The sequence below is a fragment of the Pempheris klunzingeri genome, chromosome 14 (assembly GCF_042242105.1).
Source record: "Pempheris klunzingeri isolate RE-2024b chromosome 14, fPemKlu1.hap1, whole genome shotgun sequence".
Taxonomy (NCBI): Eukaryota; Metazoa; Chordata; class Actinopteri; order Acropomatiformes; family Pempheridae; genus Pempheris; species Pempheris klunzingeri.
The window spans coordinates 14,336,215-14,354,121 of NC_092025.1; the positions used below are offsets into that span (position 1 = coordinate 14,336,215).

General features: G+C 37.6%; 3 protein-coding genes across 3 annotated transcripts; all 3 read left to right on the plus strand.

The window, feature by feature from the left end:
- The first annotated feature begins 7,256 nt into the window (after positions 1 to 7,256).
- Positions 7,257 to 8,237, plus strand: LOC139213385 (olfactory receptor 6C4-like). Its single transcript, XM_070844063.1, has one exon. It carries the CDS (start codon positions 7,257 to 7,259, stop codon positions 8,235 to 8,237), a length of 981 nt encoding a protein of 326 aa, XP_070700164.1.
- A 2,837-nt stretch (positions 8,238 to 11,074) lies between these two features.
- LOC139213387 (olfactory receptor 1E16-like) lies at positions 11,075 to 12,049 on the plus strand. The gene has a single exon (XM_070844064.1). It carries the CDS (start codon positions 11,075 to 11,077, stop codon positions 12,047 to 12,049), a length of 975 nt encoding a protein of 324 aa, XP_070700165.1.
- A 2,197-nt stretch (positions 12,050 to 14,246) lies between these two features.
- LOC139213020 (olfactory receptor 8I2-like) lies at positions 14,247 to 15,251 on the plus strand. The gene is made up of 2 exons (XM_070843619.1): positions 14,247 to 14,693; positions 14,847 to 15,251. The coding sequence occupies exons 1-2, from the start codon at positions 14,247 to 14,249 to the stop codon at positions 15,249 to 15,251; spliced, it is 852 nt and encodes a 283-aa protein (XP_070699720.1).
- Positions 15,252 to 17,907: the final 2,656 nt, after the last annotated feature.

Here is a 17,907-nt window from a genome sequence, read left to right on the forward strand (position 1 = left end):
TTTTGAGCCTGGGTCCTTACTTTTACATATTTTGGCTTCGAACACAAATGACTGGTACAATGAGTTTTGGAATTGGTCCAGTAGATGGCCACAACCTTTGGCTTAACCTTTGGGTTATCGTCGAAGTACATCCAATAAAAGTTCTTGTTTTTACTACTAGCAGGCTTAAATAGTTGTTCAAAGTGTTTTGTCAGCATTATGACAAAAATCCCTACAGAGGTAGACCTGTAAGATGCTTTTTGTTCAGTCAGAAACAGCTGTTTCATCGCTCTCTTCAAAGTCACCAGACTCCATTGACAAAAACAATAATTTTAACGTTGCAGAACATGGGAGTTGCTGGTCCACTGCTGCCTCGATCAGTTAGTTGTTTTGTGTTATTGTGGCACCTTCGGGCACGGAGTGGCTAAACTGGAAGACTCCTGGATGCTTAACATACAAAGATCACAGCTGGAATAGAATAGAATAGAAAACTACATGTTTCCATGTTAAGTTTGTTAAGCCTTACAAATTGTTTTTTAATGATTATTTTTATTGATTTTATCAAAATGGCCTGAAAATGAGTCTCACTCTGGCCCTTGTGTAATATTTGTGTAACACACCATAACAAAACCGTTTATATCATATAATATCATACGCGCACACACACACACACACACAAAGTTGGAGTGCTTAACTGTCTTGTTTTAAGAAATATAGAATTAAACCACACATTCTTGGAAATATAAAATTAAACGAACAACATGCCCCTCTACTTCACTCTCACCCTTTCTACTCGGTACACTTTGTTTAACCAGAACTGAAATGAAGGAATGGATAGAATATCTGTACATTACTGAACAATATAAAAGAATATCATTGTCAAAAGGAACATTAATAACAAACGCTAGAGGGCAGCAATGTACCATTGTGGTGTCTAGTCTGCCTAAGAAGAAGAGCGCTCATGTACCCCTTTGCACAGACCTGACAAGATGTCCCTGCAGCAGCAGCAGCACTCAGCACTGGTAACTCAACTCAAACTTAACTAAGACAAACTGACAGACTGTGCAGAAGTCTACAAACAGAAACTAATGTACTGCAAACAAGACTAAAGTAAGTATGAATGTGATTTATGAAACAAACGCTACATGCCATCATTTATCTTTTTACTGTATGCACCACATTACTGTAGGGTGCATGAGGTCAAAAGGTCAAATTAAAGGAGGAGAAGGTTATCTAATATGTGTAAAGAAAACTAAGGCGAGTGCAGGAGGATCACTGACACTCAACAAAAATGGCGAATTTCATACTAAGAACTGAAACTTTGGATAATATCCTCTTATATTGATGCATCACATTGTCCTTGGCTGATCTGGAATACATGTATTAATTGTTCCTCATTTCTTACTGTGGGTGCAGGAGCCAAGTCTGTAGGAATCGCTGTGACCTGAAGAACATATGCAGCAAGAATAAAACCAACATAGACGTAAGTGTTTACAAACGTATTGTCTGAGCTTTGAGACGGGGATTTTAGAGTATCTGTTTCATATACAGCGGGTAAAATAAGTATTGAACGCGTCACCATTTTTCTAAATATATTTCTAAAGGTGCTATCGACATGAACTTTTCACCAGATGTTGGTAACAACCCATGCAATCCACACATGCAACGAAACCAAACCATAGATGTCCATAAATTAAGTTTTGTGTAATAATGTGAAATGACACAGGGAAAAATATTGAACACGTGAAGAAAAGGCATGGCAAGCCAAGACACCAGCTGAAAGCAATCCTGCCCCTTGTCAGTGCAAATTAATAGCAGCTGGTTCAGTCCAAACTGATGGCCTATAAAAAGGTGTCTCATTACCAAGGTGTCACACAAGAAACATCTCATGATGGGTAAAAGCAAAGAGCTCTCTCAAGACCTTCGCAACCTTATTGGTGCAAAACATACTGATGGCATTGGCTACAGAAGGTTTTCTAAACTTCTCAATGTTCCAGTGAGCACCGTTGGGGCCGTGATCCGAAAGTGGAAAGATCATTTCACCATAAACTGGCCATGTCCAGGTGCTCCTCACAAGATTTCTGACTTCTGAGTATTGAAAAGAATTATCAGAAGAATAGTCCGAGAGCTTCAGAAAGACCTGGAATTAGCAGGTACAATTGTTTCAAAGAAAACAATAAGTAATGCACTCAACCGCCATGGCCTGTATGCACTGAAGAAAAAGCATGTTGAAGCTCGTTTTAAAGTTTGCTGAAGTTTCTGACCAGAATATAGTCTGGTCAGATGAGACCAAAATTGAACTCTTTGGATGCCATAATACACACCATGTTTGGAGGACAAATGGTACTGCACATCACCCTAAAAACACCGTACCAACAGTGAAGTTTGGAGGGAAGGTGGAACCATCATGGTGTGGGAAGTCTGGAAAGTAATGTGTGAAATCTGCATCATAGCTGCTCAGCATATCAGATGTTCAGTTTGAAGGTACTGAGGTGCCTGATTAGTTGCCCAAAAGGTCAACAATCTTTCTCTGCTGTCAGGCAATCAGATGAATTTCTTTGATAGGCTGTCCTGTAGTTTGATTTCCCACTTGCTGTTTAAACAGATGCATTTTAAACAGCAATGGGCTTGTTTTAATATATTTAGAGTACAGTATATTACATGTTTTACATGTTTTAAGTAGTGTTGACCAAGACAGTGCTATTGTACTCAGTATAAAACTTAACTGCAGATCAGAGACCATATTGGCTGAATTTTCCCAACCATCTGCGGTGCCCTATTTGTCTTTTTTTCCCCTGTGTAAACAAATGCTGCCTCTCTCTTTTTTGATCAACATTCTTGAGGCCCTTTGTTTGAATGAAACTTTATTGGTATTGTCCAAGAACAAAGCAATAAAGGGTTCTGTGTTTTCCAGTGTGAGCAGCCGCATCGTGATCGACCTGTGCAGTGTGAGCACAGACGCTGTGTAATTTGGCAGTGCTGAAATGCAGATTAAAATATGTAATGTGAGTTAACTAATGCACATGATAAACAAAAACATGAACACCAGTTTACATGAACACCACTAATGTTAAGATTAAAACAATCAAACGCAAAAAGGTTAAAGAATAGATTATTATTAAAGATTATTAATCAATTTAAAATGACATCTTGTGTCGGCTTTGGGTCTGATACATGCAGCAGTATGAGGGGACACTGAAAGATCTGCAGTGATCTGCAGTGAAACGCCTGAAGCCATTGTTTCCCTTCTGGATGTGAATTATTTCTTTTATTCAAGTTTGATACTTTGATGAGTAATCATATGAACTTGTGGCAACACTGACCAGCCCTTAGGTAGCAATTTTATGTTAGCTCTGTCATTTTGTTACTGTGTGAGTTCAGAAAGTGTCTCTCTCTCTGAGGGCAAAGTCCAGTCTTTGAAAAGTTTCTTCTTGTTGGCCACTTGGCCCACTTCATGTTGAAAGTCATAGATAAGTGAGTTTTCCTGTGAGCAAGTGTTTTATTATTTCTGTGGGAACCAGATTTACTGTAGATATACAGAGATCCATGCTACAGGCCTGCCAACATTTGATAAGTACCCACTTCCTCTTTACATTTAATATTTCCTTTAGTTGACGCCATTGAACACACTCATTGAGGGCCCTGTGCCAACAAGGCAGAACTTTCATGTAAATGCTAATTACTGAGTCACAATGTCACACATTTAATTAGTCTACAGAAGTTATAATAAGACACCCCTTAAAGGACATAAGCTGCTATTATTTTCTGTATTTTCACTTTATCGTGGCTCAACAGACTGAACCAAAATAATTAATAATATAGAACTCAAAGACCAGAAATGTCAGAAAGAGTCAGAATGCGCAGCATAAGTAAAACCCAGATGGTGGAAACAAAAGTTCTTGAACAATAATCAGCTGCACCATTTGTGCGATAAATATTTGTGTATGTGTGTGTCTGTATGGAGGTGAGGGAGCCTGATCCCTCACAGGATCAATTAGTCAGTCAGACTGTTGCCCTCTGGGAAACGGCCTGTATGAGGAGAAAAACAGATCAGCATCAGGGCTCCCCTGAGGGCAAATGTGGCATAGAGGTGGGTTTCCCCCGGGCTCAGCCGACAGGAGCGTTTACAGACCTGTTTGTAATGGAAGAAAGTAAGATCAAGTTAACTCTACAATCTGTGATGGTCGACTTAGGATCTCTACTTGTGAAAGTACTCGTCCATCCTTGGCCTATAGATGGGGATTATGTCTGATACTGCTGCTACTATCGCTAGTGGAGTTGTGACAACATGACTACTACTCCTGCTACTAGTATTATTACTGCAACCACAGCTCTACTGTCCAGAAGTGATGATGGAGACAATTCATTGAACAAATTAACTGAAAGATAAAGATTTCCTACAGAGGCTAATTTGTTGGTTTTTGTATGAATAGTCTAATAAATACGTATTTATTATTGAAGTATGGGGATACGTCCCGTCATTTTGTCTTTGGTGCTTTTATTTTCAATGGAGATCTCTCTCTCGCTCTCTCTCTCTGTGGGAGAGCACCTGTAATATACCCAGGGAACTAATTTCATTAATTTGGCAACAATACCTTTATAGTAGATCCCTGTGGACAATGATCCATGTAATAGTTTAAATGTGGAGATCTCATGGCCCTTGAGCTTAAATAGTCTCATGAGTACGTTCTGATATTATGTTAGACACACTGAGCCAAATGAAATTAATAGGATTTCATTAATAAGAATTAGGAGTTTATGTATCAGGAATGTAGAATGGTGTTTGTCCAGTGCAGGGTTTAGGGTTTAGTCCACCTGCCTCTCGCTTTCTTCAGACCTAAAACTCTATTTTTTTAATTTACTTATTTTATCACTTTTTTTTGGCCCTTGATTTATCTATCAATCAAAATAAATATAATAATAAATGCATTTTTAGTTTATTAGAGTATTAAAATTGATGAATGACTGAAACTTCTTTACCTGCAAACTTTTCAGCAGCTACATTTTTTTTATTCTCACGAGTGAAACAAATCAGTCTCACTGCAAGTTAATTAGGTCTCTAATGAGATCTGCTAACGTTGGTTATCATGAAATGAAGTTGGAAAACAATGTCAAAGTAATGATGTATCACATCACGACATAAGTTGCAAAGGATGGATATACATTTTGAAAAAATGCTATTATATTAGATGAACACGGCTCTCATGTCAGTGCACTGAAGGTGAAGCTGGTGTCAGCAGGTAGATAGCTTGGCTACTAAAATAAATACTGGAATCAGGGGCACCTAACTGTCCTGTCTATGTCTGTAAAATACCTGGCAGGACACCTAAAGCACCGCTAATTTTCCACAATTGTTTAATGTGCAAAAAACCCAAGCGTAAAAAACTACAATATGTAGTTCTACAGTTCTACAGCAATTATTGAAACCGTAATGTGCTGTACGCAGTGCTGCACTGTGCCTCATGGTTGAGTTATACCTTTCCCTGAACATAGCATTAACTAGTCTTACAGATTTTGAGGATTCATTCAGAAACTTAGAAGTTTCAGTTCATTTTTTTTCACCCACCCCTGATAAATGGACCCCCCCCCCTTTACCTATTGTGCACAAACCCCAGTTTCTGGATAGTCAGGATGAGTTGTGGCATGGCGAAAAGAATAAGTGTGCATTGTTTGATTTGGTCTAAATAAGTGTTTGCTCCTTTGCTAAAGATGTAATGCAGAGCTGTACTGTTATGACTTAGATTCATTATTTTTGGATTATTATTATTTTTATTTGATTAATTAATCAAAACAAGTAATATAGTAGCTCAGTAAGTGTTTGTTTCACAATTTCCATTGTTTCACCAAATGGCTGCTACTGCAGTAGTCAAAACAGCAGTCAGAAGTCAGGCTTGTTGTTCCTACTGTATAAATCCAAGTTTCTAATGTAATGAGACAATGTAATTCTTTCCGTCCTCCTTCTTACCTAACATAACCCTCTGCAGTTTGGGACAAAGTGTTTACTGTGTTTAAGTGGATGTGTCATCATCCTGAACGAGCAGCGCAGACAAACAACTCATTAACGGCCTCATTAGGCAGATTGTTTCAGCTTTCAACAAGGGAGTGAAGAAAAGTTCAATAGTGAACTTCTCTCACTTGTGACGCCAGCCAGAGGCAAACAATCCCAAGTACAAAGCAGCAACAACAAAAAAAAAAGTTTGTTCCTTCTGACTTTACGGACATGTAATATTTATTATGTAAACACCATAACAACATTAGATGCATGAACAGTTTAATTCCTGTTGGTTTTAAGCTTATTCTGTAAAAAGTTGTTCTTGTTCTGAGCAGGATCTTAACTTTTTGGTTAGTACCCAGAGGTCATGACAACAAGTGAGGGACCATCAAATTATTATAAAGCACGAATTTAGTGTATAATATTCACTTTCTTTCAGTTTTGCTTTTGCTCTATACCAGGCGGGGTGAAGGCTCTCTGTAGGTTCATCACTACAAGCAAATGACTTCGTCAGCGCTCACAAACGGACGAGTAGGCCTAGGCCACAGCGTTCAGTGCTGTGAAAGACAAAGGGGCAGCATCACCCAGTGTTTATGACAGAAATGGCTCCAACAGCTGTGAAATCAAATGTTTTGCAACTGAATTTTTCAACGCAGTATTTTCCTAACACTAACCCGAACGCTTAAAATAGTTAAATTAGAAGTTTTGAACTGCTGTCTATTGGAGAAAATTTTTTTATTGAGCAACTAAATTCAAATTTTTGCATGAGTGGGTCTTAAAACTGTAACCATTGGCATTAATGGCAGCTATCAGACTTCTAGCCTGACCAGGTGTTTAAATAACACCAGATGGCGGCTGGCATGTGTGTAACGCCGGGCATATTAGTCAATGTTTATACAACGCCTGGCGCTGTTTAGAATGGCTTTTTTTTTTTATAAACGCTGGGTGGCATTTATTATTTCTTCAAATGCTGTGAAATTGTGACTTAGATTAATTGACAATAGAATCTATATAAAAATATATGCTCACTTCCATCCCATGAATAGACTGCATCAATGCAAAACACTGGATAGACAATATTTTTTCCTGATGCTTACATACAAGAGACTCATGGGACCTCATTGACATAAGAGAGGACAGTGAAACATTTAAAGCTCGTCAGAGCTTCATCTTCAGACAGAGCGAGAGAAAGGAGCTCACCGCCCTCTACAGAAGTGAACACGGCGCTGACCTGCAGAACTGCTCTCTGCACTGAACACTGTGCTTCTGGCAGTAAAATTTCATAATGGACTTTTTCAACTCTGCTCTTGGGAAAAACATCACTTTTGTGCGTCCTGCATATTTCATAATAAGTGGGTTTATTGGCATACCTAATATCAAATATTACTATGTCTTCCTCTTTTTTGTTTACGTTGTTTCAGTATTTGGAAATGCAATTGTGATGGCTGTAATATACTTGGATCATAATCTGAGATCTCCAAAATATATTGCAGTTTTTAATTTAGCACTGGTGGACCTGTTTGGTAACTCTGCGTTGGTGCCGAAAATTCTTGACATCTTTCTGTTTAACCATCACTACATCCCCTACAACGAGTGCTTGGCATTCCTTTTCTTCTGCTTCACCAGCCTTTCGATGCAGGCTCTTAATCTGGTTGCCCTCTCCTATGACAGACTCATAGCTATCATCTTCCCACTGCACTATCAAGTGATGGTGACCCACAGGTTCATGCTGTCTTTGATCATCTCTTTCTGGGTTTTTGTCATTACTGCTGTACTTTTTGCTGTTGGCCTTCTAACAAGACTTTCTTTCTGTAAATCTGTGGTTATTAACAGCTATTTCTGTGACCACGGCCGGATATTCCGGCTTGCCTGCAATGACAATTCTCCCAGCTTTATCATTGGTAGTTTGTTACCAGTTCTTATTCTTTGGCTTCCTCTGATGTTCATCTTGTTTAGTTATTCATATATTGGCTATGCATTGTCCAAAGTGGCAACAGTTCAGAAAAGAGTGAAGGCGCTTAAAACCTGCGCAGCACATCTCTCATTAGTGGCAATCTATTTCCTCCCAATATTAATCTCATTTAATACAAACATACATCCAAACGCCAGGATCATAAACCTGTCTCTGACCTCTGTCTTTCCTCCCATGTTGAACCCAATCATATATGTTCTGCAGACACAAGAAATCAAAGTATCAGTGAAAAAAATATTGAAAATCAGAAGGAAATCCAAAATTGCAGTGCAGTGTTTGTGTGCTTCTATATGATATTTTTGTGCATAACAGTAAAACGTGTTAGACATGTAGTCATGTCTACTTACATAGAAATGTAAGTAGACAGTTTTATAACATCCCACAAATGTGTCAACATGAAATTCAACATGAATATTTCCATAGAAATTACATTATAATTGACCTTGAAATCAAATAATAATTTAAACTTTTTCACAGAAAGCACAATACAGTAATAACTACAGGCTACACCATGACACGTGTGCAACGCCTACAATAAGACTAGTTTTCTGCATATGTTGCAATAAGATTTGTTCTTTTTCTGCATCTTTGTGGTCATGATGCACCATTTAAGAAATAATGAGACCCGTCTTGCTGTCTTGTCTGCTTCTCTTTTCTGAATGAATCTACTGCGTTTTCTAACTCAACACTCCTTCACATTAAAGCTCTTCATTCAGGGACAAACGTTTCTTGAAGAATTTTATTGTGAAGCTGCTAGAGGAAGTGTAGATTCTGTGGAGCTGATCTGCTCATACTTTAGGCTTGAATTTCAAGAATTTAGAAAGATGAACTAAGCAAAAATTTCTAAATGTTTTGAGTGTGGTTGTTATCATCCAGGATTGATCCGAGAAGTCTGATTTTGGCTTCTTAGGCCAATCCAGAAGCTGTGTGTAGCTGCAGCTTGCTTTCATGCTTTTATGCATATTATTATGGCTGTCTGGGAGGCAAGTACAAGGAGATCTTTATGAAACTATTTTTCTTGCAGTTATGTTGTGTTCGTTGTTGTGTTATATGTCGTTTAAAGTAGAATTTGATTTTATGATAAAAGCTTTGTAAGAGGCAGCATGTTGATAACAAGGTTCAGCACTGAACCCTGTGAGAACCAGAGGAGAGGCTCTAAAATAGAAAAGCTGGCAGGACTATGATGAAAGTCCTGCCGGAGGTATAACTTAAATCAGCAGAAAGCTCTTACAGACACAGTGAGCCCATGCTAAAGTTAGCCTAGAAGTGTGTCAAAATCTGTTATAAAATCAAAGAGAACCAGAATGGAAAGGTTCAGCTGCTCACTGCAGGTTTTTAATGTGATGTGCCTTAAAAACTAATTCAAATCTCTCATACATGCAACTTTCATTCATCACAACAATGGGCTGATCTAATGTAGACTAGAGATATTTTTATCAGCACTGGCTGAACTGTAAGATATTTAATAATCTGCATTGTTTAAATAAACATATCCAACTCAATTTTGTGGTCTTAAACTATTTCAGACCCACCTCAGCGATTCCAGAGTGCAAGAGAGCTTGTTGGGGCTTTAGCTCAGTCTGTCTTTTGGGGGTATATCACTGATCAAGCCCTTAGTGGTCTGATCAGTGATGTATATCAGTTGTCGGTGCAGGTTTTCTCAAAGAAACAGAATTAGCAAGTGTCACCATTTTCAGATTAACACAAAAAATGGCCTCTGGTAGACTGCTGTGTATTTTTTTTTTTTTTTGAACTTTTTATTTAGATTTTTTTTCCTGTTTAAGATAGAACATTATCTGAGACAAGATCGATGATGTAAAACCCAAAAAAAAAAAAAGGGAGATTGCTGTGTATTTTAAAGAATAAATGTGCAGCACTACATTTGCACTTTCGAAGATGCAAAGAGACTCAGTGCTTTTAAAACCTGCACTGCTCATCGTTCATTAAAACCTGCAGCAATGTCACAAAGGCATTACTGTCTAAGTGAAGACAGCATGTTTCTCTCTGGAAATTATTCTTTGAGATTATACATGTCAATACAGTGATAAATTCTATTTCGCCAGAAAATACACTTAATACCTTTTTATTAAATTTCTTCAAAGCCTTCACTGACTAATTTATTTGAGTCTGGTTGGTGGAACTATTCAATCACAAAGTGGTGATTCCAGTTTATATACTGTAGCTCAAGTTTATTTGTCATATGCAACCATAAAATTACAGCTGAATGAATTGGGAGAGATATTTACACATTGTCTAAGAATAACTTAACTCAACGTTTCGTCAGTTATGTTGTTAATTGTTTGTCACCACTTCTTTATATTGTTAAGTTACCCATATATTGGCTGTGTTTTACTGAAGTGGCCACAGCACAATAAGGACTCTATTTCATTCCACTGTTAAACACATTTACCTGAATGGAAAATATACATCCAAATGCCACAATCAACCAAGACTGACCAATTACGCCATCAACAGTTACAGTGACTCTTTGAGCATTGATAACATTAATAATTAATGGCGAACTTGTGATTACTGGTCACAATAAAAATATTACTTCACGATAATTGTTTTTTATTATTGATTGTATTTTATTATTTTTTATTCATCGTCTTTTCCAGGAATGACTAAACAATAAATGCAATCAAAATAGAAAATTACGACGTCACCCCATGAAGTGCAATATGTTATTCTGGGAGCTGAATGCAGCGACGTATTGACCTGTTTTTCTTTTTTGCAGAACATATGGTGTCTTATATATCCCATACAAACACAATGACATTTTTTAAATTGATGATTGAAAAAAAAAATCTAACAACCATCAGTATCAGTAGTATTAGTCTCTACCATGACCCTATTTGCACACCAGATGAACCAATGTCAGCCCTCGAGAGCCAGGTTGAAAAACTATGCGGTAAACACAAAGGAGCTGTCAGTGTGCTATAAAAGACACAGCAGGGACCTTACCAGCCAGTCCTCACGAGGCAATTACAGCTGCCAAAGCTCTGTCAGCAGAGAGAGGAGGAAGAGGAGGAAGAGGAGTTTGGAGCTCGCTTCTGCCACCACGAGAGAGCGAAGGTGTCTACGTAAACCACTGCGCAGCAAACACTGAAAGATTGGCAGAAACTCTCCTAATGGAGTTTTTCAACTCTGCTAATGGGAGAAACATCACCTTTGTGCGTCCTGCACATTTCAAAATAAGTGGTCTTATTGGCATACCTAATATCAAATATTACTATGTCTGTCTTTTTTTCGTTTACATTGTTTCAGTGTTGGGGAACACAATTGTGATTACTCTGATAATCTTTGATCATAATCTGAGATCTCCAAAACATATTGCAGTTTTTAATTTGGCATTTGTGGACCTGTTTAGTAGCTCTGCTCTGGTGCCGAAGGTTCTTGACATCTTTCTGTTTAACCATCACTACATCCCCTACAACGAGTGCTTGGCATTCCTTTTCTTCTGCTTCGCTTGCTTTTCAATGCAGGCTCTTAATCTGGTTGCCCTCTCCTATGACAGACTCGTAGCTATCATCTTCCCACTGCACTATCAAGTGAAGGTGACCCAAAAGTTCATGCTGTCTTTGATCGCTTTTTTCTGGGTCTATGCAATTACCATTACACTAACTGCAGTCGGCCTTCTAACAAGACTTTCTTTCTGTAAGTCTGTGGTGATTGAGAGCTATTTTTGTGATCATGGCCCACTATACCGACTTGGCTGCAATGATATTACCCCAAACCGTGCAATTGGTGGTTTATCACCAATTCTTATTCTTTGGCTTCCACTAATATTCATCTTGGGAAGTTACTGTGGTATTGTTTATGCTTTGTCAAAAATTTCCACAGCTCAGGAAAGAGTGAAGGCCTTTAAAACCTGCACAGGTCACCTTTCACTAGTGGCAATATACTTCCTCCCTACCATATTTGTATATCGTTTTGGAAGAACAATACATCCAAATGCCAGGATCATAAACCTGTCTCTGACCGCTGTCATTCCTCCCATGTTGAACCCAATCATTTATGTTCTGCAGACACAAGAAATCAAAGAGTCTTTGAAAAGGTTTTTGAAAATGAGGAGAGGCCAGTCCAAAATTGCAACAACAAATTGAAATATATCTACGTATATTGTTACATTAATTTCAAAATACACTTAGTTATTGACAGTAAATTTTCAACTCTGGATCAGTAACATCTTAAAAACAGTTGTAGTATTGGGCTGTCTTTTCTTTCTTTTATTCTTTTGTATACTCAGTGTGAAGTAATTGCATTTATTATTAATTATATTTATGATTATTGCGCTGAAAGAACATTTCAATTTAAATTAACCAGTGATACTACAAGATATACAATAAACCATAACTTGATACTTGTTTTCTAGTTTTTCTATGATGTATGAGCCCACTGAGAAGACTCGAGTGTCATTCTGCATTCAGCAGAATGGCTGCATATTAAGTGCTTTGCAGGAAAATCAATTAAAATGTGACTTTAACATTCTGTACGTATTTAAATTTAATTGCATTTGTATTTATTGGGATATTATGTGAAGCATAATTAGTTATTTAAAGGGAGACCTTGTTTTCATGGGAGCAAATCAATGTGTGGTGTGTGCATTTAAAGTTTAATTTTTAAATTAAACTGAACACATGACCAATGCAATTGCTGTTTCATACAGGGTGCTGCGGCCTGCAACAGCCAACACACTTTACCTTTTGTGAAATGTTTTTCAATAGTAACGAAAACACATTATGTGTTTATGTCAGTGAAAGTCCAAGATGTAGTTTGGAATTTCTAAAATCAGTGAATAAACAATTTAGTTTGACCAAAGAGTCTCAGATTCTCACATCTTCCAATAGCAGCATTGTGTTTTGTTCTTTTCCTTTGTAGTTTGATGATCACACATAACATTATGATGATACTGCTTTAGAATCTCAAAGATGTTCTGCTCAAGATATTAAATCTACTGTGCTTTAAAATTTGCAATATGCTCCACAAGGCCTTAGTCATAGTCCCCTTTGTTAAACTGTGTATCACTGAAACAAAACAATGATTTTTTTTAAATTATAAAATTGTTTAAAAAAATACCTCTGTATTTAGTAAGAATACAAACAAGAAATATATACCATGACATTATTTTCAACTTTCCACACATCCTGTTGGAGGGGGCAGTGTGTAGCACTTTAACTGTGCATCCGTCCAAATCCTTTTGAGAACTGTGACAAGTTGCAAAAAAAACAAAAAAAAAACAGAACACATGTAAAGCTTCCTTTGTGTATTTTTTTCTTTAAGTGGTAATCCTGCTTGTCCTACTGTCAGAAAGGTGTTGTCACAACTCTATCAAGCACAGAGATGGTACAGCAGGCTGCTGCCCGGTCCACAAACTGTTGAGTGGAGCTCAGCCCACTGGAGAAATCTAGATTATTTTAGGAAAAAACACTCTTTGGATGCATGACAGCTTCTATGTTGATGTAAATTTACACTTACAGGCAAGTCCTCCTGTGAAAAGTGAGAAGTCTGGCCGTCAGTAGACCTACTGGTGGTTAAGTGAGTCTCTTTACAGACTTCTGCAAGTGCACTCAAAGTGGAAGAATAAGAATGCCGGACGGTGCAGGGGAGACAGCAGTGCACTGAAAAGAATAAATCAGATGTAAATGTAGCTGACCCTACTACCCACTAACCCAAACCTTTGTTTGGTTTAAAGTTTATTGAATGACTAAATTATCAAAATTCTAAACTTTTGCACTGTGCTGTAAATTGAATATTTGCAGTAAGATTTATATTGTTACTATGGAAAAGAAGTATCTCTCAATTGAGTGACAATCTCAAGGAGTGTTGAACCAGTGACCACTGGCGTGACAGGCAGTCCTTAAAATAACACTACACGTCTGACAGTGTTTTTATGAACACTGAGTTTATACTTACTTCAAACACTGGGGAAATTGTGGTGAATTATGACCCTTGAGGCTCTCCATAGAACTTTTTACTATCATTACCTCATCACTATACTGATTCTAGTCACCTGATAAAAGTTATGCTTGGTGACAATAGTAAACTGAGTTGATTGCATTAGGAAAACAATGACATAAACTATGAGATTGTTACATAGCACATGCAGCATATGGACTGCCTCACAGTGGCAAAGGAATAGTATAAAAGTCAAGTGTGTCAGTACAGCTCCCTTTAGTGAATTACAGGAAAGGATTGAGGATTGAGTTTGATTTCATCAACTATTATCAAACAAATTAGGTCACCTCTTTATTATACATTCTTTATTTTCTCTTTTTACATACAGGGAAACAGATATGCGTAATGGGACCAGAAGAGAAAGCTGCCAACATATTTAATGCCACATTTGTTAAACCTGCAGAATTTTATCTCAGTGGATTTTCCAACTTTCCTCATGAAAATTATTACTTTGTGTTCCTGTGTTTTGTCTATATTTTCACTCTTCTTGGGAATGGCTTCCTTCTCTCAGTCATTTACATGGTTGAGGCTCTTCATACTCCCAAATACATGATTGTGTCTAACCTGGCTGTGATAGATGTGTGTGGGAGCACCGCTCTTGTCCCGAAACTCTTGGACACATTTTTATTCGACAGAAGATTCATTGTTTACGAGGCCTGCTTGAGTTATATGTTCTTTGTTTTGTTCTTTGCAAGTATGCAGTCGTGGATACTTGTCACAATGGCATATGACAGATTTATAGCAATTTGCTTCCCCTTAAGGTACCATAGTATTGTGACCAAACCATCTATTGCTGGAATGCTGGTGTTTTCCTGGGCTTTTTTATTGGGTTTTTTAGCATTTATTGTTGGGCTTATTGATCGCCTCTCCTTCTGTAGATCTTTGGTGGTAAAGAGCTTTTTCTGTGATCATGCCCCAGTATTTCATCTGGCCTGTAATGACAAGTCTTTAAATGGCATAATAGCGTATGTTGCTTTCATTACTGTCATTTGTATTCCTTTCGTGTTGATAGCATTGACTTATGTTTGCATTTTCGTAGCACTGAGCAGGTTTGGATCAGGAGAGGATCGACTCAAAGCGCTGAAAACTTGCACTTCTCACTTGTTTCTTGTGGCTCTTCTCTTCCTACCGATTACTGGCACCAACATAGCATCAGTGACCTCCAGCATCCATACTAATGCCAGGATCATAAACTCCTCTTTGACTCACACTATGCCAGCTTTGCTCAATCCTATTGTGTACTCTTTGAAGACAGAAGAACTGCGGAACTCTATCAAGAAGATCTGCAAAAGAAATAGGAGTAGGAACACAGCCTTCTCCAAAAAGGTGAACTCGTTATCACTGCTGTGACACAATAGAATAATAAACTGTGTAGTACTACAATGTAATTTGTAAAATGGCCATCTTGTGGCATACTTTTAATTAAAATAAATATGGGATGCCAATATGTAGTGGGTTGTTGTTGTTGTGACTGTACACTAAAGACAGCAAATATTTAGGAAAAAGAATTAAATCACCTGCAGCTCTGCTCCGACCTCAGAGAATGCCCCCAACAGTAGTAGCTACTTGTTTTCGTGTGTGACAGTGCCATTTATATGTATGTAATCTACCTGATATTATGCTATTTAGGATATAATAGCAGTTTTACATAAGAGAAGAGCAAAACTAAAACACATAATTTTGTTTGCGTCAGTTTTCAAATTTTAGAAATCATACTATAGTGTTTCAAAAGACTCTCATACAGAGACAAAGCTGCGGTCTCACCAAACATTCTCTTCAATTATATAATAAGACAAATAGCATCGTATAGTGAAACCACTACATTGGCTGAATTAATAATAATGAATATCCTGTCTCACTGTAATCCACTGAATCCGTGGTGGCAAGAATAACCTTTATTTGACCAAAAGCCACTTGAAAGTATATACCCAATATGATGAAACACTGTACCAATATTTAAACATCTATCCCTTTCATAGTATCTCATGTGTTTGTATATTGTATTGCTCTGCTTTTGTGGCACTTTTTCCTGCACAGGGAATGAAACGCCTTTGTTTATTGAGGTACGGCTGTGACGATTTCTAAGCAGGCAGTCACAGCACAATCTTTGACATTCACTTCCAATGAAATCCAAACAGAGGGATGTGAAAGGTAACCACATCCATATGTGCAAAGTTTTTGAAAAGTTCAAGTTGACATGGTGCAGACAAAAAAAAAGGCAATCAAGACAAGGCTGAAGATTAAACAGTAGCCTACAACTGTGGTAGGCTACCACCATCTAGTGGTTTGTACTTGTGCTTTACTGGCTTCATGATTACAGTGATAAAAAAAAAAAAAAATACTGTACAATACCTTAAAATACTGTATGCTACCATTCGTTACCGTAGATTACCAAACATCACTGTACGTTACTGTACATTATATATATATATATATATAACCGATTAAATGTAATGCAAATATTTCATATATTTCATTGAAAAATAACCCAAAATGCTAAAAATGTAACTCGAACCCCTAATAAAGTAAACTCCAAAGAATACTTGCCAAATACTTCCCCTTATACACACAGTGTGAGTCTAAAAATAAATGGTCAACATATTCAGAGTGCACTGATGTAGTTAGTTATTGTAGCTTGCATAGTTCTCTGGCCTTTTGTTTGGACCACAGTGGTGTAGCTGTTATTTCTGACTGGGCCTGAACGCTCCACTGTGAAGAAAGCACTAATGGGAGAGAGGACTTCCTATAATTTCTCATAAAATAAAAGCCCCCTTTGTTTCTGCTAAACACTTAATAATGCCGAATTACAATGGAAGCGTAGCTTTGCATCATGCCCTGCCTCCTGCAGCCCTCAACTAAAACAGAGTATTTCAGAAGGTTGTAACATGTCTGACACAAACAGTCTCCTGTTGTGTGCATAGACTGTGTGGTTGAGTGCTACATGTGTGAAAGGACAACTCCAGATGTCCGGACCTGATTGTCCAGGAATTGTCTGGACTTTATATGAGAAAGCAGCTTCGGTAAGGATGGTAAATGTAATTTTTGATTCACATACTACGTATGACGCGGCCAGATGTGACCAATTTTGACCCAAACTTGTTAAAATGTTTAAAAGTAGCAAAGTTGTCTGATCAAAAAGTGGAAATAGAAAAACACCTGTTTGCTCCCCCAACTCTTACAGTAAGGGTGCAGCTGCTCCACCTGCTCCATTCCTCAGGAGCCTGTGCACATAATCCCACTAGATGGCAGACAGTCATCATATTACCATTCACTAGTTTAATGTCCTTCACTGTGGACAGCTTTAAGCACAGTGTAATGTATTGTTATACTGTATCTTAACACAGTGCTGGATAAATATGATATCATTAAGCACATATATATGTTACAAGATCTGAGTTATCTACTCTGTTGTACATTATGTCACAGTATTCAGGTCAGTTACTAAGATTACTGTATATCCTGATCATGAACAGAGCCATGATATTGTTGATGAGTCAGACAGGCCAAAAGGCAAAGTTTGAAAAAAATAACGAGATTAACGAGAGCTCAAAATAAGTAAACTTTAGTAAAGCTCACTGTAAGCCTAATGTCCGAATGGTAGAGTTTAATGGAATTACAAGACATTACATTTGTTCCTCTAAAGTGCTGCAGAGCTCAGTCAGACAGCACTTAATGCCCCAGTCTGTGACTTCCATGACCTCTTGACAGACAGTGTTCGCTTTGATTGTTAGTTCCCAGGATTCTTCACATTTACAAAGACTGACAATTAGGTTGCATGAAATATTCAATTTTATTTTTAATTTTTTTTTTATGAAAGCTGCTATTTAGTTGAAAGTGCATCTTCTAAGGGGTTTCAAGAGAAAATCCAATAGTTTTATGCTCTCCGCTTGCCGACTGTCCATTTAGTTGAATCATATAACAACTTTAAACTCCAGCCAACTGGTAGTCAAAGTATTTTTCATTGTTACAAGTCTGTAATAATTAGAAATTGCCTTTTTACAGTCTT

Bases quoted from the DNA above. Each gene is read 5' to 3' on its own strand.
- LOC139213020 (XM_070843619.1), top strand. From the start codon at position 14,247: ATGGGACCAGAAGAGAAAGCTGCCAACATATTTAATGCCACATTTGTT. The intron at 14,694-14,846 runs GCTGGAATGCTG...TGTAATGACAAG, and splicing joins TTGTGACCAAACCATCTATT to TCTTTAAATGGCATAATAGC.
- LOC139213387 (XM_070844064.1), top strand. From the start codon at position 11,075: ATGGAGTTTTTCAACTCTGCTAATGGGAGAAACATCACCTTTGTGCGT.
- LOC139213385 (XM_070844063.1), top strand. From the start codon at position 7,257: ATGGACTTTTTCAACTCTGCTCTTGGGAAAAACATCACTTTTGTGCGT.